The sequence below is a fragment of the Betta splendens genome, chromosome 9 (genome assembly GCF_900634795.4).
Source record: "Betta splendens chromosome 9, fBetSpl5.4, whole genome shotgun sequence".
NCBI lineage: Eukaryota > Metazoa > Chordata > Actinopteri > Anabantiformes > Osphronemidae > Betta > Betta splendens.
The window spans coordinates 15,139,681-15,161,126 of record NC_040889.2 but is presented as its reverse complement, the minus strand read 5'-3'; the positions used below and the strand labels follow the sequence as shown (position 1 = coordinate 15,161,126).

Genomic DNA, 21,446 nt, shown 5'->3' with positions numbered 1-21,446 from the left:
CACGCCCTCTGTCCAAACAATCACACTCAGACCAGAAGCTCAGACCCCTTTCCAAGACTCATTGTTTTAGTTTTGCACCACAGGCTCCAAGCGGTTTCTCCTGCTTTTGTTTTTATTTTTATAATTCCCCTCCCCGACTCTGCACAGTTTATTATTTCTACCGGCTGCTGCAGTTGCTCAGTGCTAATATGAAATCCATGTTAGGAGTGTCTGCATAACTGCTAACCTTACTGCAGGTTTTGAATTGTGAGGGATTGTATATGGTATGCAGCGGTGTAGGGTGGATAATTGATGGCATATGTAAGAAATTAACTGAACTTTCAAAACATCTCTTTGCCAATTTGAATGGGAATATCAGCCTTTCCCGAGAGTAAGGTGGGGCGAAGGGTCCACCTGGGGTTTCCATCTGTCGTCAAATAGCTGGTTCACAGTGCGAAAATGTGGTCAGGATACCCTGTCGGGAAGCAATCAAGCTTTAGCTGCAGGTTTCTCTTTTTTTTGCTCAGCGCTTGGCTGTGAAGCTCAGCGGTTGACCCTTCGAGGGTCTGGACTTTTCAAGCGGTCCTGCTAACCTGGGTTCTGTTCTGTTTGGAGACACTGATGCCAAGGAGCAACAGGGCAGGCCAGTGGATGGTGTTGTGGGAGTGGGGACAGGGGCTTTTTGGAAGGGAAATGATGGAGGCGTCTGAGACCAGGAGGCCAAGCGTGAAAAAGCTGAGAGGGAGAGAAGCCCAGATTTGGCTCAGGATCAGTCAACAGAGACAAAGAGATTAAAGTCCCATCATTTCCAGCTGCATTATCATGGGTTTGGCCTTCTTTCCTACAGTTAATTGTGTGTGCTTTTGCATCTTTTGTGCATAAACCATTAAAATAGTTGATTAGAAGGGTTGTTTTTGATTAAATAAAACACAAATAAATGCACAACGATCACCAACAGCAGGTCAGTTGGACATCCCGCAAATTGGGACCTTTGCCCTGGCTGTAACAGAGATGAGGTCTGTCTGAGGGCCTTGGATCTGATTGGATGCCCCCCTTCTTCTTCTCATCCTGGAAGAGCGTGTTGGGTCCTTGCCATGCATTGTCAGCCACTCTAGTTCCTGTTCCTCTACTTGACTTCCCCTCTGCTCAGGCCAACAAACATGTTGTTTTTTGCCTGGCTGTTTACAGTAGATCATCCTGATGCTCCCACACATGTCTTTCTTTTTCCCTGAAACTTCCTTCTGTGACTCTTTGTTGTGAGGAGCTGCCATGAGGGCAGGTGGTAGAGACAGGAGGGGCCTGATGGGAAATTGGACGACCCAAGGTTAGGCAGGCCGTCTTTGCTGGGGGATTAATTGTGTAAGAGCCATGTAATGATTGCTGGCATGCCTCTGAAATGAAATCCTGTTAGTCACTGCGCAGGGGTCAGGCTTAGAGTAGGTGTGTTTGTGTGCGCGTGAGGAAGGAAGGTGACTCCTGGAATATCGCTGTGCATGACCAGGTGGCTATCTGACAGCTTCTGTTGTCATAACCTGCACCTCTATGTCCCGTCTGAGATGTAAAAATCTCACTTCTGCCCACTGAGAGTTGTGCGGGGTGAGCGAGGAAGCTGCCCTTGTGTGTATCTGGAGTAGCTGACAACAAGCACCATGTGGCGATTCATAAAAATCACTTCTTTGCACTCTAGTGACCCTTCTGCTGGTTTATTAAAGTAATTATGAGAGACAAGGCCAAGGTTTGCAAAATTATTACATACTGGGGTACTTTGAATTATCGTTTTAAAATCTCTTGGTTCGCGGGTGATTCATTATGAGTATTCTGTTTTACACAGCAAACTTCCAAACACTTGACGTAAACAGAGTCTACAGTAGTTCTAAAGTTTGTTGATATTTGGGGAACAGACTTCGATTTGACCACTTCCTCAAAGAAACAGCAAGGGAGGGACAAAGGAACTTTGGTTTCTTAAGTTGAATGGAAGTTTCAGCTCATGAAGTTTCCTACTTGTCGTGGAATACAGATTTGAGAAAGAACAGACCGAGTACAGAGCTGTAATTCTGTTTAGCCCCTCGACGTTGCTATTTTTAGTTTTAATACTATCAGCGCAGCAACAATAAAAATATGAACAATTTGTACTGTACTCCAGGGACACCTACTGCAGGGATGACTCACTCTTTTATCTCCAACCCAAGTTTTCTTGTTGTGATTCTGTCCCCGGGGAAGGAAAAGCCCCTTATCTGCGTTCGCTCTCTCCCCTTTTCTCATCATTTTACTCTATCTCCCCATTCTGAGACAACGCTGAGCAGCTTATTGAACGCAAATGATGAATGGCTGTAGATTGATGCTAGATAGCAGGCTGCCACTAATTGACACCATTGTATCACTTCATCTGCCTCCTTTGTATTCCTCCGCCTCCTGCTCTCAGCACAGCACTCCACCACGCTTGAGATTAGTCGTTCTTAAGGAGCCCTCAACTCTGCATTGAAGCAAACTCCGCAGCATCTCCCCCGAGGGCGTGCGTTTGGGCGGCGTCGATTGTCCTGGATGCTCGTCCTGTGTGTGATTGATATACGGCAAAAATAACTACAACGGGAACAAGTGCACTCATGGTCTCGTCCTGCAGGAGTTAGCCAGTAGATGCAATCTGTAAAAGTCTTCTCTTCGCGCTGCCCTGCTTTTCTGAGCCAAACACCAAAGCAGACAATAAAGTGCAGGTTGTCCAAATCCATAACAAAGTTCCAAATCCCGGCCGCCTCTGTGTTACCTCTGGTCCAACAGAAGTGAATTCAAAGTCTTCACAAGCTCTTTTGTCTTCATCAGCAATGGAGCCCAGCTCCTGGAAGGGCATTACAGGCCACAGCAAGAGACAAATATTGTTGCACTTTATTTTCCTGGACTCGGAATCAAGGTGGTGTTTGTGTTTTTGCGAGGGATAAAATAAATCCTTAACAGAGGAGCTTACCTGGGTTTATAGAAGCTTGTGTTTGGTGTTCTTACCCAGGTGTTTTTAATGCGCTCTTATCCTCTTTGACTCTTGCTGACACGCAGCATCATACTTTCATACAGTAGCACTTGGTGGGGAGCAGGTGCATTTACGGGCCCCGCTCAGGGGATGCGTTAGTCACTCTGAAATAGTTCCCTTGTTCATCTAATCCAGGTTATTGGAGAATTTGAGTTTGTTGCAGAAATCATAAACCCATCTATCCAAACATCCTCCCTATGACTCACCTCATTCATTCCAAAGCATTCTGACAATCCATCATATCTAGAAGATAGCGTTACCTCGCTGTGCTTGCTCTCCCTTCTCGGCTCCAAATCAGCCCTGTGTTCCTCCGGGACCGGCAGACAGCCACCGTCGCTTACGGCCAGACGTCTTTTAATCATTTATTTAGGGGCTGTAATGTTCAACTCTACTGTCTGCCTCGGCGTACGCAGACACTAGAGAGAGCGAGAGAGTGTCAGCGAGTGAATGAGCGCCGCCGCAGCACGCCTGGAACAACAGACCCGTTTGTGAGCGGGCCTCCGAGGAGCCCGCCTTCCTCTCCGTGCGGTGCTTTGCCAAGCGCTGTGTGTTTTAAACACAAGTATAGAACGCTGCTGCTTTTATTAAATAATTCTGTTTTGACAGCAGCTCCTCTGGGCTTGTGCAGTGAGAAATTCAAAAGGAAGCGAATGTCAGAGGAATCCGTTTAATTTGTCCAGGTTTCATTAGGAGAGAGCAGAAGCGATGGAACAGGGACAGTTTTTACACACGGCGTCTGCCTCGCAGACAAAGCCAATACACAATACACCCCTCAGTCTGTCTCATCAGGGTTCGCTCATCAACAGTATTTAGTTTGGTCTCTTAACAGTCACGGTAGAAGGTAGAAGAAAGCAGCAGTGCACAGGACGGGAAGGGGCTGCGTTGCAGTGGATCGTGTGAATAAGAGATAACCAGCATGTAAACGTTAGAGGCCGATACCTGTCCGATCATAGTCAACACAGTTGTACTACACCGCTGTTCAGCAGAGCTTGATATTTTAGCGAGCCTCGCAGTTCGCACTGTCTCTGAGCAGGGCCTTATTTTGATTGTTCAATCGATTCATTCCCGCTTTGGCGAACTGAGCATTGTTTCTTAAAAAACAAAAAAAAACAAAAAACGTAATATTTAAAAAAAAAAGATGTTGATTGGAGGCGACTAATCAGCGCTGACCTTTTGTGAATAGCATTAGCAGAGGCTTCCCAGCAGAGCAGCGGTGTTTAGCTTGAGGTCAGCGGTAAAAGATGTTGCTGGTGTGTAAATAAACGCGCCTCTTTCTATGCAGTGGATAACCTTTCCAGTCATTAACCCCACTAATAGGACTTGGAAGACTTCCTCCAGGTGTGATGACCTAACTCGGATCAGTTCACGGTGATAATTGACTACTTATTACCGGAGAGAGTAGAGCAGGTGAACGGAGGGAGGTGTTTTACACGCCAACGACAGGTGGGGTGACGAGAAAGATGAGGATGAACGGGGGAAAGAAGCAGCAGTCCTAGTCTTTGGGCTGGATTTAAAAAAGCGCCTCTAGCTAAAATACTAAGTAAAATCTAAGTAAAATACACTACGTTTTACATTAAGCATGATTCAATACAATTCAGGAATCATCTTAAGGGACACAGTTACAGTTCTTCCAATTTTCCACTACACAATCCTATTCATACTCTTTTCCTCTATTGCTTTCAATTTCCTCTCCCTCTCTTGAATCCGTGCTGTTTTGGTTAGCGGTGATTGTCTGAAATGCCTTCCTTCCCCTATCCATCACGAGAGCTGTAATTTTGTCACACTCATGCACAGCGGTCAGGCCGGTGCCAGGGCGTTGCACCTCTGACCACCGGCTTCCTATCATTTTCCATCAGCTGGAAATGCAGCAGGAAGCACATTTGTGTCCACACTGGGCAGAGGACTGCTTCTTAGTCGAAGGACACTTCAGTGAAGCATGAGTCCTTCTGTCTGCAGGTTTTGCATCCAGCCAGTGGATGTACTGTTTACAATAAGTGGTCTTTCCATTCTATTCACCCAGGAGCAGAGCCCCAGTAACGCCACTTCCCTGGCCATGATGCAGGAGCCCCAGGAGGTGGTGGAGGAGACGGTCACCATAGAGGAGGACCCCGGCACCCCCACCTCCCACGTCTCTGTGGTCACCTCCGATGACGGCACCACGCGGCGCACAGAAACCAAGGTGAGACGCTGTCATATCCTACTGGGACATCTCACAGTGGCTGCTTTACTGTGACAACAGGGATCGAAATGAGCTCTTGGCTGCAAATATAAACAGATACAGTTGATCTATTTCAATATTGCTTCAAATTATACTTGTGGATTATTTCTTTCAAACTGCACATCACTGTACCTCCCAGACTTCCATCCTTAAGAACTCTAAATCCCATAATCCTCCAGCCCAAAGTGGTATCATCTCCCTCTCATGGCTTTATTTGTTTGTGTCATTGTGAACCCATTCCCTTGGTGCGTTCCCACTTTTGTTCTCCTTAAAAGCTCCTTTTGTTGATTTGTCCTCTGCTGTGTTCTGTTGTTTTTCTGTAAGGACATGTCAACTAACGTGAAGGTGAGTGGATTTTTATACCAGCTTGGCTTTTTCCACCACGCCACCATTTTCCATGTGTGTCCTTACAGGCTACAGTCACAGTGTGCAGCACGGTCTGCGTCATCACAAGCCAAACAATGCTCAAGCCATGTACTGGGATATTTAGCTTTTAAGTCTCTGCTTGCTGCCTCCACCAACTAGGACAGGATCCATTGTCTTTTATTTTGCATGGTTTTCTCTTCCTCTACCCAACTTTATTTTTATAAACACTTCCTACTTCCTCCATTCATATAACAGGTACAAAATGTCTGTTATAAATATCAATATGTATTTACCAGTAATCTTATTTTTTCAATTATGCTATATTTTGCAAATAGGACCGATCTTTGCATTTTTCAATTGTCTTTTCGTTCTGGATGTTTACAGACTAACATGAGCCAATTTAAACGAAGTACAGTTGCATTGGCTGCAATTTTGAACCAGTACTGTCATATTAGTTTTAAATGATCACCACACTCATTGGCTAAAATGTCTTTTTCTGTCGGTGTGTGTTCCATAAATTTGAATTTCCCAGTCTCTGCTCAATGAAACATTCATCTAGTTTATGTCAGATCTTCATCCAAAGAACAAATCCATAGAATGCGCGACGTCTTTTACATTATGCATTTTAGGTGGGATCTGGATGTAGATGCTAAACGGACGTGTCTCCGTTCAGCTGCTGCTGCTGCTGTTGTTTCCACAGTTGGTACTCTTGGGACTGTGCAACTGTAATTAAAAAGTCTGGTCTAATCCCTCATCAGGCAGGCCCCATTGCCCTCTAGCCTGTTTACTGTGAGGGGATTGGCCACACACACACTAGCTCACGCTTACATGGTTTTATGCATTCACACACACACAAGGTTTTAGCCGCAACACGCACAAACACTTGCTGTAAAACCTCATGGCAATCAAAGGTTTGGCTTTTGAGGAATGGGGAGGAAAGGTGCTCTGTTAAAGGCCAGTGCTAGCACCTTGCTGGGTGGTGGGATTGAGTGTTTTATAAAAGTCACCTTGAGAAGTAAAGCAGATGAATGTTCAGGGCAAACTTCTGGAGCCCGCTGTGTTTGCGGTAGCGAAAGCATTCAGACGAACCCCCCATGTTTCCTCCTCATTTTAGCTTTCTCTTCTTTAAACTCCGCATCTCACTTTGTGACGTGTTGTTTTTCACCCTCTCTCCTGCTCCATCTCTCTTGTCATTTCGCGGCATCTCACCATTTTATTTATGTCTTTATTTTCTTTTGAAGCAGAGTCTTGCCATACTGTCTAATGCACACGCTCCTATCCCTAGATGCTTATCCCGATCTGACTGCTGAAAGATGAAACGCAGAGCCTGGCTGCTTCCTTCTGAATTTCACACAATAAAAATGTCTTTTCTGCGGTAAACATTCCTCTATCTGGTTTGCTTTTGCCAGTATTATATTTAGAATATTAGGAAACAAGGAGATACAGTAGCAGCACCAAAATGGAGCTACTGTAATTTATGTTAGATGACCCCGGTCAGAGTGTGTGTACAGGCCAGTCGGGTAAGTTTCAGATGTCAAATTCCATTAATGTTGGAATTTGTTATGTTAAACAACAATGAATGGATGCACAAGCAGATTAACTCCTGCCTCTATTTGTGTCAGTGGGTTGGCCCAGACTGTGAATGTGTCTGTGTGCTCACTTGGACCCACGTCCATCCTGCTCTTACAGCATGGCACGCTGGCCACCTTCCAGCTCTGTTTCCCTGCTAGCACACGCTCATGTCTGAGGAACAGCTCAGCTTGCTCCATAAAATCAGGCTAAACGCTAATGAGTTGAAGCAGGCCACACAAATAAGTAAAAGCACTTTGACTCCATGTGCACGCTGGAGAGCCGACTGCGAGGAGGTGGTAGTCAACCTCCAACTGCTAGTTCTATCAGTCACACCTGCAGTGAGTGTGTCACTGCTAAGCAGGGGGATAATCCCCAAACTTTTCTCAGAGTGCATGACTTTCTGAATTCTCAGTCAGACTCTCAGTTCAACAAACACCTTTTGTGCAGGGAGGTTTTAAATATAGCTACTGGAGCACAGCGAGATCCCTCCAAACGCCGCGTATGGCTACATGTAGCGCAAATGGCTGCGAGGCTGTGTCATTACTGTCAAGTCACTGCAGAGCTGTACCATGATGTGCCATAGACCCATGCATAATGAAATCAAACGGAGCGTGCCGAGAGCTCTACCCATTCCTTCCCCCGACTCCAGGTTACCAAAGGAATCCACACGATCACCCGCCGCACCTACGTGTACTGTACTGTAGTGTAGTGTCAGTGCCACCCAGGGGTGTGGAGTCCAGGCCCGCCGGGACCCCCGCCCCAGTCTCTGTTACAGGCATCCCTGAGTCGTAAACAGAACCAGGAGAAGCTGCCGATCCATATGTGATTCATTCAGCTCTCCGTCCTCCTGCTTGTTTTTATTACGTGACATCACATTTTAAGGAGACGGATATTAGCTATTGCAATTTCTGTTCTAATTTCCTAAATATAAAAACAGTAATCATGATTATCGCTTAAAAACCCTGAATTACTACCTCGTCTCCGCTCACTACCCCTCGGCCACCGTCGCCATTTAGGCTCTCAATAAAAGGAGTTCTGCAGAGCCTGTGAAACCCCTTACGGTGCTGTAAAGAGGCCGGTTCGATGTGTGCTGCCTCCATTTGGGTAAACAGTCAGAGACTGGCTGTTTAATGCCTTTGGAGGTTTTAAAGACTTTTCAATGTAATCGTGACTTCCTATGCGCGCTAGCATGCACGCATGCACACACACACACACACACACACACACACACACACACACACTTTTTTTTTTTTTTTTTTTTTTTTGTTCTGTCCAGCAGTTTAGCAAGCAGCATATATTACGCTGAATGCCACATTGTGATGGACAGCTTTGCTTTAACAAGAAGAGCATATATAGAATATATATACTCTTCCTGATTTATGGTTTATTTAATGGTTTATTTAGCTAATCCAAAATGTGTGTGATGTTGCTGTGTTGGTGGACAGGTTAGGTTTCTGCTTTAGGGTGTGTATGCGGGAGGGTGGGGGGGGGGGGGTAAGGGGTGCAACCAGCTGCTGAAACCAAGCAAATCTGTTAGGTAAACAATCGGAGCAAAAAAATAAATAAAAATAAATAAATAAATAAGAAGCATGGATGTACCTTAGGCTAACACATTCATAACTAAACAATTTTTGTACTGTGGTTTACCTTGGAGATTAATACTAATACCAATAAGGTATGTGCACATACTAATACAAACATATACATACAATATACATACATATGTGCATTATTATACATATCCCATACTACTTAATAAAAGTCATGACATACAACACCACAAATTCCATATTCACACATTATTTATATTGGTAGTGATAAGTATCAATAATACTTACAGTTGGATTTGGAAAGTGTCCCACTACAAGGTTAGTAAGGCTGTAGCTTAACATTATTCACCCAAAGGGTGAGGCAGACGTTGGTGCATGAACAATGCCACTTGTGGAAGCCAGGGTGATGTGAGGGGCTCCGCCACTACGCCCATCCAGCAAGCAGAGGAAAGAATCCTAGCAGCCAGGGAGCCCACACACCTTCAGTTCCAGGAGGGCAGGTGTTGCAACCCAAGCTGCCCACACAGAGCCCCCCAGGCAGAGCTGCAGCAGCAACAGAGACAGCACCCGAGGCCAGAGTGGGCCACCGGGGGTCAACGCTGTCCGCCCCATGACAACCAGGGGCAAACACTCCCCCCGGCGGGAGGGTCGGCCCGAAAGAGTAGAGCCCGAGGACCCACGGTCCGTAGGGAGCCCGCCAGAAGATGCCCCCGCGCCCAGAGTGGGGCCCGCCCCCAGTCCACCACCCCCACATGGGCGGAGCGGGGCCTACCCCATCGGCCCGACCTCATCCCCTGGCGCCACAGCGGCCTGCAGCACAAGGCCAGCAATTGGTGAGGTCAGCAGAAAAGAGACCACCCAGGCAGACGATCATCGTACCCCGGGCGAAAAACCGGACCCCCCACACTTCAACCGCACCACACGCATACCAACTCACACAAACACAGACGCATACACCCACCCACATGTGCAACACACATCATCACATCAACACACACACACACACACCATAGACTCTCTCACAACAAACTAGTCAATCATATGTGAACCAATGCACTCTCAGATACTGTCACGGAACGGCAGATGAACGGACCCACATGCACAGCGAGGACTCGGTAGACAGTGGATATGATTAAAGAAGTATTTAATGACAGAATCCAGGTCACAAAACGGTCCAGGTCATTCACAGGAAGGCACAGATTAATAACACCACAGGGGTTAGGCGAATTCGGGTCCGAGGACAGGCGGGAGTCAAAACCAGAAAGGGCTCAGATCACAGGAACAGAATCGACGGGCGTAGACAGGTCCAGAAACGAGCAGAGTCCAGTAACAGAGTGACTTACGAGGGTGGTCAGGATCAGACGAGAAGCAAAGATCAAAAACGTAACAGGGTCGATAACGGGGTAAGCTGAACAAGACGAATGCTGGAGCGTGAGAACAAGGAATCAGTAAACAACGATCTGGCGGAGAACTGATGTGACAGGTGGTGGTTAAATACACGGAGTAGATCACTGATACAAAACAGGTGAGTGTAATGAGGACCGGGAGTGAAGCGGGAACTGCTGTGGTGTGATGAGAAACGGAAGTGCTTACAAAATAAAACCGGAAACTGGGATCAAAAACAGAAGAGTCCTTTCAAAATAAAACCAAGAACGAAAACCTGACAGATACATTCTCGCACCCACACCATTCGCTTGATCACATTCGAGGGGAGGGTAGGTCTCCGGCCTGCCGTCCATGTGGCCCCAGGCAGGGACCGCAGCTCCTCCCGAGCCCCGACCAACCCCCCCAACCCCGGGGGAGGCAGAGGGCAGCAGAAAAAGGTACCCCAGAACCCTGCAACCCAGCTTGGACGTGAGTGTGTGGAACTAAAGTGCACTGAAGGTGGGTGACACCTCCAGGAGCACAACCGCTGGCTGACGGTGTGTCCCCCGGACAGTGCCCCCCTTCGCCCTAAATGTCTTTTTGCAGTTAAAACTGGGTGGTGATCTCTCCATCAGGGCCAGTGGCCGAGGCCACAACTGGCCTCAGCCCCAGGCCCCAGTGAAAGAGCCCACCCCCGGCCCTAAATGTATGTGTATGTAGCTAAGTATGAGGAACTTTGGGAGATACCCAATTCTCCGGGGGGTCCAGCAGACAGAGCCATCAACGGGAAGGCTCCGTCTACTGGCCCCCCCGGAAGGAGCCCCCAGATTCCTGGACAAGTGTGTATGACTAATGCAATTAAAACTGCAGAGCATCCCACTTGGAAGGGACGGAACCACTTCCCAGTAGCCCCGGTCCCTCCATCAGCAGGACGCCCCTTGCAGACCTAAGTGGATGAATGCGGAGAAATGTAGTTGGGAAGCAGAGCACCAGGGTCCGCAGAGCCAGGTTCCCGACTGGCTCTGCTACCTATCCCACCACCCCCCACAACCCCCAGCCAGGAAGGGACAGCCGAGACCCAGGGACCGCAGTACTACTGCCCAGGCGTCACACGCAGCACAGCCAGAGCCATCCTCACCCTTCTTTCACACTTACCCATTCTCTCGCTCAAGTATGCCCATGCTCGCCCCGTGTAGTGTGACACTCAAACCCACACACATACTCTGCGGTTGTGCATTGAGGGCCAGCCTCCGCCCAGGGCCCAATGAAGGTTCTAGCCTGAGTAGTCCGCCAACCCCCCCTGCAACAGGCCCGAGCAGTTACCAGAGGGCGTCGGACCGCTAGGGCAGGCAGCGCCCCACCCGAGCAGGGGCAGCGCCCCAGGGGAGAGACACCCCTCCGGGCACAGGCAGGCACCCCCAGAGGGAGTCCCCCGGACTCAGGTCACCCAGGTCTCCACCCCCAGGTCCGCCCCCACACACCGGCAGGGAGGCCCGCCTCCGGCTCCCCGGAGACAGGCACACGCCAACCCTCAAAATGGTCCCACCCCGGCACAGGGCCGCCGGTCTCAGCAGCCACCACACCCCCGCCGCAGGGGACCCATGCGGCCAGCCCAGAGTCCACCAACCCGTTGTCCCGGTTCAGGCAGGCAGGCACCACCAACCACTAGTCACCCCCCCTCCACTGTGCCAGACATGACGCAGCACCCGAGCCCCACGCATCCTTACCTGGAAATGGAATCAATCAGAGTATAGTTTTGGTCATTGATTTGATGAAGCAGACATTGTGTCTAAGGTGGTATAATCTAACAAGCTGTTCAGGTATTGAGTAATGCTTAATTTTTTTTTAGTTTTCCAGTTCATGAGGATGATTTTCTTTGCGACACAGAGGGCAGATAGAAGTGTGTGTGATGAGTTTGTCTCTAGATCAAGCCCACTTAGATCTCCTAGAAGACAAAGTGCAGGGGCTGCTGGGATTGGACAGTTTAACTGGGTTGACAGGTGTTCACATACTCTTTGCCAAAATTGCTGCACAGGTGAACATGACCAGAATGCATGTAGGAATCTATCTGCTGTGTTATCTGTACAGTGAGGGCAAATATTTGAGTTTGTGAGACCCATTTGGAACATCCTTTGTCCTGTATAGTGAGTTCTATGAAGAATTTTGTATTGTATTAGTTGTAAATTTGTATTTTTTGTCATTCTGAATAAATTAGAACATATGTTATTCCAGAACGTGTAATTAGTGGTGATATTGAGATCAGCTTCCCATTTAGAGATCGGAAGGCTCACTGTCTGGTCTACATTGGAAATTAAGATATAGATTTTGGATACTGTCTTTTTCCCTGATATATCAATAAATCGCTCACACACACACACACTGACCAAATGCACATACTGCACTTTAGCCGCATACTCCCTCCACTATTTTAGCAATTCTCTTTTAGCCCTGTTTACCCCGTTCCAACATTCCATTTCACAGGCTGCTCTGAAACGTGGGTCCCTCGTTTCCCCTAGCGTGACGGTTCAACGCCTTGTGAACTCGAGCGTGCATCAAAGAGCGTTTGAAACCTGTGTGATCGCTCCCTTTGCAGCTTTTGCAAATGGTCTAAAAAGCTGTGTAAGTACAAGGCGCCCGGGAACGTCGAGGCTGGAAAGCAGTAGGAGGGGACAGTGCATTGCCCTCCTCCCTGCGACCGCCAAAATAAATAACTAAAAATGTGATGTTAAATACAAGGTAATCAAATTACCGCGTTTCAATAAAACATCGCTGGACGTTCATGAAGCTGTGTCTCTGAGGATAAGAGCGTGTTTATTGAACGTGTCTAATAATTTGTTATGTGGAAACGAACGTTGGCATCACTGAAGTAGTTGTTATGGAGCTCACAGTTGGGGTGTAATCAAAGGTCAAGGCCAAGGTCAAGATGCCTGCTCGTCTCAGTCAGGATAATGAAGACGGCGCGTTGAACAGGCCGACTGGTTTGCGCCTTGGCTTTTCACACGCTCCACTGAGAGCTACAGTGAACGCTTGATTGTCGTACAGCTTGGCTTGTGCTTGATGAACAAACAGAGCAAACACATTGCACTAGATTTGGTGTCACCGAATGAAACCACAAATGTAGAGGCATGAAATGAGCCTTTATGTTTCCGACTCTGCAAAAAAACGGTGGTTGACTTGCATGTATGGTGTGGGAACCCACCTCTCTGCAGCACCTTGTCAGGGACACCACGAATTACATCAGACCTGCACCTCTGCAGATGATACATTTTCATCAACCTCATTAACTGGGAAAATGAATTTGTAGCTGCGCAGAAAATAGCCAATTATTGGCCCCAGCAGAATCCACTGGACAGTTAATTGATTTCTATAGGGGTGGAGAGCTGGAGGAGGGTGGGGGCCGCTTGTCTCTAACACTCAACAACACAGCATCAGAGGAGGAAGACGCACTTAGCTATAGAATGATGACAACATGCATGGCTTCAGTTCACAGCCCTTTATCTACTACAGGAAGTGTAATGCCTCTCTGCGTCCCCTAAGACTTACAGTATGGGTTTAAGGTCCACCAGAGCTGTGAGGTCACTCTATTACAGCACAATCCAAGCTACATACTGTACAGACTGACTTAATCCGGACAGTTACTTTACATACGATGGATTATTACATCATGTGCCGACTTATTCATTTATAATTACCTTTTTTATTCAGTCATTAGCTGTTTCTTTTTTCTCCTTTACAGTAGGCCCCTCCGTCTTCTGCTTCTAACCTACTGTATCACGCACCACCACCTCAGGCCTTCCAGAAACACTACAGTGCACTGCAGTTCTCTCCTGTGTTGAAAACACTGGAGAGTGGTAATCTTTAACTAACACAAATGGATTAGTTCATCTGCTTTAATTAAGAGCCAAAGGTCTGGTTTATTCCTGTTGTACGTCAGCATCTTCGGCCGTGCTTCGTGTCTAACAGTGTCTCCGTCAGGCAGCACAGACTGTGTGGTTCCTGAGCCTGACAGCTGCTGGTTCCTCTCTCCAGGTGACTAAGATGGTGAAGACCGTCACCACGCGGACCGTGCGCCAGGTGCCGCTCGGCCCCGACGGGCTGCCTCTGACCGAGGGCTCGTCGCCGCTGGGCAGCTACACCGACTCCATCGACCGGCGCTTCATGAAGAACGGAGGCGACCGGTTCATCACCCCTCAAGCCACCTCCACCCTCACGCGCTCCTACAACAACTCCTACAACGACTCGTACGGCGAGACGCCCGAGAGCCAGTACATTCGCCACTACGGCCTGCACGACGGCTACGTGGATCTGACGGACAACTACGGCAGCCTGTCCCGCGGCGTCAACTTCCGGCCGCCCCGCTACCCCTACATGCCCAACAGCTACCGGCCAGAGAACAGCTACACACTGCCCATCCGCAAGGACGACTACGGCCACGTGGCCCAGCCCCAGGTGCCCATGGGCAGCAGCACCGTGGACCTGAACCGCTCGCAGCCGGAGCGCTTCCAGCCCGAGCCGTACGGCCTGGAGGACGACCGCCGCAGCCTGGGCCCCGAGGAGGAGGAGCCCTACGAGCTGGAGCCCGACTACTCCACCGCCAACCGGCGCACCCTGCAGGGGGCCAACCGGGGCCGCACCCACCGGGAGCCCCTCCGCGACGGGCCCAGGGTCAGGTGAGAATGAACCCAGGCATCACGGCGCGTTTGTCTAATTACAACTATGTTCATTCTTAAGCACTCACCAGGTTGATTGTGTGAAGGTTTCACCATGATGGAGCTTGAAGATAATAGTTTTGTGAAGATGTACAAGTTTACGCACTATAGGTGTTTTTGTTGGGCAGTTGTTTCTTGTTCGTATGCATGAGCGCACACTGTGCTCGGACAAAAAAGCTCAGGCGTGTTGGAATGAGAGGGAATAAAGAAAACTAGTCTCCATTACACTGTGCGCAAGTGAACAGATGTCTCTCTTCTCCTTGAACAATTTGCTTGAGAAGGGAAGCGAGGAAGGAACGAGCCCTTGATTGCTATTTTCCTGTAAATGAATAGTGAGCATGTGTTTGTGTCAGAGGTAAAGAGGCGGGAATGATTGGAGATGTGATGAGGGGAGGATGAGTGGAGGGAAAGTGGGGGGGGTGACAGGAGGCTTTTGAGAGGCATCTCTTAAAGCTTGACGTTTTTCAGCAACCCTTTGTTGAGAGAAGTGCAACCGTAGACTCCAGTGGGCGGGAAAAAAGCCTGTTAACCCCAACGAGGAGGTTCCAAAATGGACCCTGGTCTGCTGACAGTTTCTAATCACTTCATTGCTGTGGAGGAAGAACAGCTGTGTGTGTGTGTGTGTGTGTGTGTGTGTGTGTGTGTGTGTGTGTGTGTGTGTGTGTGTGTGTGTGTGTGTGTGAAACTGACTAAATGATGAAAAATCACACGTAAGCCCAGGCTTTTGAAAGGCAGATGCTCTGTCTTTACACACTGCTAAGTTTGCTCTGACACCTACACCACACACACACACACACACACACACACACAGACGCACACGCTAATAAAAATCCACATCCTCAGAAAATGAGTCACTCCCCTGTCCTCCTAGTAAGAGGTGCTTGCTGCGACAGGCAATTTGTAGGCTGCCTTACATGTGTCACAACATAGCACTAACAGTCAATTCACCCCTTCATACACACACACACACACAGAAATCCACCACCAAGCATTTCCTCCATCCTTCGTTTCTCCTCATGCGCTCACTGCGATTTGTGTTCGTCCAAGAAGCAAAGTCTGGGTGCTGTAATGAATCTGGGAATTAAAGCACTTTAATTACAGCTTATCACTACATTCCAAGCCCTCAATTATGCACCAACAAAAATGAAGACATTTAGTGTTAAAATGGCTTCCCGCGTTGAGGCTGAGCTCGTTTTTGTTCCGGGAGTCCATTATAGGATGGAGCAAGGGTGGAAATGATGCGAGAATGTCCCTCGCTCCTACATAGATGGGATGTACAGATGTCCATAAAATGCTGTGTGGGCTTCTATAATATTAATTGCATTCATATGTTTTGGAATAAGTTACACCGTATCCTCCACCAGATGACAAAAGTGAATCTGTCTCACGCCCTTACATGCTGCAGAGCGTCTAGAACGTCTGCCTCAACATCTGCTCAGGTTTTCCTATTGAGTGTCACACATGCGGAGCTGATCGGTGGAACTAATTGTGGTTGTAGTGGCTCAGGGTCTCTTCAGCAGAGTGTCATTAGCTGCGTAGTGCTGTACTTTATGTTCTGTTATTGAGAAAATGTAAACAGCCTTAAAGCGCAGCTCAGTGAAGTTAATTAGAATAACAGTATGTTAGTGCTGCTCAAAGGCAGCAGGAATCTACATAAAGTGAGTGAGTGAAGAATATCTCCTTTGCTCATGGTTTTTACTTACCTGTCTGTCTCACCTTATTCCCTGCTTCTTTCTTTCCGTGCGCGTGTGATTTATGGCTGCTTCCGAACTCTGCCACAACACAGACAGGTTATTTAAGCAGGTTATCCAGTGGCTCATCTGTCCCGCTCCACCGCTCCTGGTCACCTGCATCCATGGGTCATAGCACAGGCATATGTGCATACTCGCATTGAAGACGCTCCCTAATTGAGAATGGGCAGCGTTGTGGCCTTTTTCAGTAGTGTGTGTGTGTGTGTGTGTGTGTGTGTGTGTGTGTGTGTGTGTGTGTGTGTGTGTGTGTGTGTGTGTGTGTGTGTGTAAGTGAGGGTCAGTGGAAGTGGTGTGGCGCTAGCACAGGATCAGCCCCCCTCCAGCCTCCTCATTTATCCCGTCAGGAGGTTTTTGCTGATAGCACAGTTCTTTCATTTTATCTCCCTTCTCTGTCTCTGGGTTCACAGACGCGTCTCTTAAATTATAGAAGGAACTTCTAAGCAAGTCTCTTTTATCTAAATGAAAACAGGCAGTAGTGGTTGTGCGTAGCCCGCATTGCTGTGTCCTTTTCTCCACTTTGTTCTCCTTTTTCCATAAAAATTGTTGTGGTTCATAAAGCAATTATTGCCCATAATTAAAAATGAGGAATCTGTGAAGCTTGGACAGTCTGTGAACAGCTCATACACGCAGCGGAGATGTGATGTGTGCATATGAGATGCAAACACCGTCTTGAGAGTCTCTTATTCTTTTCAGTTTATCTTCTTTCATGGAGCTGCCAAAGAAGACGTTCAGGCATAGCTGCAGCGGAGTGGAGATGAAGGAAGCCAAGAACAGTGGGAAAGTCCAGATGATTAAGTGGAGGCATCTCGTGTCTACTGTTTATCTTTTTCTACTCTTTGTGCCGTAGGACAAAACAATCGCACACACACATCTGTAAACCAACACGTCGCACACAGAAGAGCCCGGGCGTTTAGCAGCTCGATTAACGCGTGCTTAACGAGTGGTCGGCTGTAATCACGGTCGGAGCATCGCGACCGGCGGCGGCTGGCCCTTTAACATCATATGAATACACCCGTCCCCATGCACACAATGGCGCCAATTTAAATGCAAATCCTGACATTCCCATCACTCAGCTTGCCTCACCAAAAGCCCCGCTGCATCGGCCTAGATCTAAATGAGCCACGATCTGCGCCGCCGTACGTCTCATCTGTGTGTGTGTGTGAGGAGATAACGAGAGAAAAAGGCACAAAAAGACAGAGATGGGGGGTTATGAATGCGGGTCTATGTGACAGCGATACTCAGATTGTGTACTGCCCTTTCGGGTTGCTGAGTTATTCCTGGTTCCTGTTCTCATTGTCATGTCCAATATCCCCCGGCTACTAAAAGCTGGTTGACGGCCTCCGAATAACAAAGTGTGTGTTCGGATGTTTTTGTACACAAGGAAGCGTTTGGGAACAGCGTTAGATATGCATACACATGAGTTTCTTATTTGACGCACAGCTCAGTGCTTCTGCCAAACCCCAGAAAAGTCATTCTCAAAACGCGCTGTAATCAGGCTTCCAACCGCTTCTGACCCCATTAAGCTGCCTATAGAAGATTGTGGCTCCTTAAATCTGCCAAAACTACATTAAAAAGTGTGATTAGCGAGTTTAAAACACGCGCTTCCACAATCACAGCTGCTCTCGTCGTGTGCCCTTGACGGCCACGGCTTGTCCGCTTTGCCGCTGTGATGCGATACTGCGGTGCTTCGCGCGGGGCCCGCGCTGCTCCCAGCCCAGCTCCTCTGCAGCGGCGCCTCGCTCCGTTTCTATTAATCCTCTTTCCATCCGTCTGAGCAGGGGATCGGGTATCCTGTTACGTTGCGCTGGCATTGTTTGTCTGCCAGTTCATTTCGTATTGATTTCCTTGGCAATAAAATGCCCGACGCCGTGCCATAAAAGCCAATATGTTACTGTGAGGCTTGTGTAAAAGAAAAACCGGAGAAATGCGACAGAGGCGAGGCAAGATGGCACACAGAGCACCCCCCCCCCCCCTCCTCCTCCTTCCCCAGTTTTTCCCATGCCTGGGAAAAACTGTTAAAACACATAATTACCATAAAACTCATTAAAATTAGAGCTTGGTCTGGAATTCCCTGCCAGACACCAGTGTTGGCCATCATTTCGTTGCACCACCATACATCAAAGATGGTTAGAAGACCAGCTGTATTATGTAATTAGGGTAAACAAGCTGTGGGGTGGGTGGGGGCTTGGGTAAATGCTGTGCAAAAGTACACAACCCTAATTAAATTCCTCCATCCAAGTCACAACTTCTCCTACCGAACATCTGCCTCAGTGTTTTGAAAAAGTTGCCAGAAAAAAAAAAAAATCAAAACGCTATTGCCATTTTTGCTGTGAAGAATTATTGACGCTGGCTTTAAAATGAAGAACCCCAGAGATCAGACAGTCTATGGTCCAGGAAATGTGGAGTAATTGAAGGAAACCCCCATCAGCTCCCCAGTGTCCATCTCCCAAACAAGTACAGTTCAGAGCGGTCCCGACCCCTGGAGCAGCTCAGCAGCAGCGGCGGCGTGAGAAAAGGGTCATTAGCATTTGAGCAGCTGCATGGCAGTGTCAGTGTGAGTGAAGGGACCCTGGGGGCATCACCGTGGCTCATGATCCTCCCTGGAGGGACAGCGCCGCTCTATTCTCGGTTCCCTGGGGGAAAAGACATCAAATCCCTTCTCAACCGTATTTGGTGTCTTCATATATAAAAAAAAAACCTTCACAAGACTCAGCATCAAAGATTTTTCTTTGGTCTTGCCTTGGTCCCTGTGTCTTTGTGAAATGCCACCATTTTCTTTGTACCGCTTTTCTTGTCTCTCAATCCGTCTCTGTGACGTGCTGCAGCCACTCGAGAGGGTAGAATAATAAGGCGCATGTTGCTTATCGTATCGCTTTTATTGCAGGGAATTGCCACCACAGACCTGTGAATCACAGTTTATCATGTCTCCCCTTCACTTATTGTCCCACGCCGCCCCTCCTTTTCACCGCCTCCATCCATTCACCTCTCACCCGTCCTGTCGTCTGTTTTTCCGTTTCCCCTCATTAGTCAGTGCCATTCACCTCAGTTGGCTTCTCTCAAAGTATTTCCCCCAGCAGTCTAATTCTTCTCTCAGACAAATCTGTCTGAGTCTCCCTCCATCTCCCTTGTCCTCAGCGTCCTCTCTTCTCTTGTTTTCCAGAGGGTATCCAGAGGACCCAGTTGAGGCAGAGCTGATCGATGAGCGTCATCCGTATATCCACGGCATGTATTCAGCGCCGCTGGCCCAGCCTGAGCGGGGGAGCATGGCCAGCCTGGACCGCATGGGCGGCCGGCGCTCGCCATCCATCGACAGCATCCGCAAGGACCCGCGCTGGCGTGACCCGGACCTCCCTGAGGTCATCGCCATGCTGGGCCACCCCATCGACCCCGTCAAGTCCAACGCCGCCGCCTACCTGCAGCACCTGTGCTACGAAAACGACAAAATCAAGAAGGACGTGCGGCAGCTGAAGGGGATCCCTGTTCTGGTGGGGCTGCTGGACCACCCCAAGTCGGAGGTCCACCGCAAGGCTTGTGGTGCCCTGCGCAACATCTCCTACGGCAAGGACAACGACAATAAGGTGGCCATCAAGAACTGCGACGGCATCCCGGCGCTCATCCGTCTGCTGAGGAAGACCAACGACATGGAGGTCCGAGAGCTCATCACCGGTGAGTCCCAGAGGATTAAAGGAGTAAAAGAGCTTTTAATGTTGCCAGTCGACCACATGGTCACATATCTAATTATGTCTATTAAACATCTTTTAGTTATTGTTTACACAGCACCACAGGCACTAAAACGATTGTCTCAATTAATTTGTTCCTATACGTGACTAAAACATCCGCATTCAACTGCAAAGTTGTTTTGCAGTCGGTGCGATTGTTGCACTTTATTAAGGTGTAGAGCCTAATGAAACCTGATGTACATCTAGATATGGAATTGTTATGAAGCGTGTTAAAGCTACTGTAGGATTCAGGCTCTGCCATTTTGATACGGTCGACCCCGTGTGTCAGTGATGATAGTGAAACAAAAGCTGGCATGATCACGGTTATTAAATTCTAAACTACGTTACGGCTTGTGTCAGTAGGACTGTAATCGTGTCATCAGCGGACAAACCAGCTGTCCTCTGATGATGCTGGACCTTTTTTAATTTAATCACCTTCTAGCGTCCCCAGCAGTCACACAGCAGAACACAAGTGTGAGAAGCCATTTTGGCTGAGATTCCAGAATCTCACATGACAAATACAAGTAGGCGCTGCTTTGATGCATTTTAAGATATTAGAAGTGATAATACTATAGTACACACGGCCACATATTTTCATATAACTTATGGGTATTTAGAGATGGCTTTCATTAGCCCAAGCTCTGCATGGTGATCTCTGGTAATCAGCCAAACTGTACTCCTCACAATGCTGCTTTTCTTAAAATATGAATCCTGCCTGCAGGTCCTGAGCCTGTTGCTCCTGTACTCAAGGGCTAATTCAGAATTTTCAGAACTTCTGCTGATTTGCACATCTCCCTACAGTACATACCAATGAGAGTGACCTTTAATGAGCGTAGCCTTGTTACAACGTGCCGCGAGCAGCGGGAGGCAGAACAGCGCCTAATTAAACATTCTGAGGAGCCATCGATTGTTTGTTCTCGGGACTCGACAAATGTCAACTGGAGGTTACGAGGGGGCGCGCGGGTCGCGCGTGGGCTTCGTGTTTGCTCAGCTAATCCTCGCGGTGGCCGCGTTCACCCGACCGCCTCTGGCTGGTGCGGCGTCTACGGCCGGAGCGTGGCTCTTCCCCTCCTTCACCAAGTGGCAGCTCTAAGGAGTTGCTCCCCTTCGCCGCTAAAAATAACCCCGCGCCACAAGACGCGGAGGACGGGGCGGAGGGAAGCTGTTAAATATTCTTCCCCGTTCTCTCCCCCTCCCT

At 48.4% G+C, this 21,446-nt stretch overlaps 1 protein-coding gene across 15 annotated transcripts in view; it reads left to right on the top strand.

The window, feature by feature from the left end:
* Nucleotides 1–21,446, top strand: part of arvcfb (ARVCF delta catenin family member b) — a 137,811-nt gene that overhangs the window by 76,287 nt on the left and 40,078 nt on the right. For 13 of the 15 annotated variants that reach the window (XM_029162755.3, XM_029162751.3, XM_029162756.2 and 10 more), the window contains 4 exons: nt 5,019–5,177; nt 5,541–5,561; nt 14,099–14,739; nt 19,690–20,195. In XM_029162755.3, coding sequence (XP_029018588.1) covers nt 5,019–5,177; nt 5,541–5,561; nt 14,099–14,739; nt 19,690–20,195 — 1,327 coding nt within the window. The remainder of the gene's footprint in view (nt 1–5,018; nt 5,178–5,540; nt 5,562–14,098; nt 14,740–19,689; nt 20,196–21,446) is intronic. The other 2 variants (XM_029162753.2, XM_029162752.2) reach the window with 1 other exon arrangement.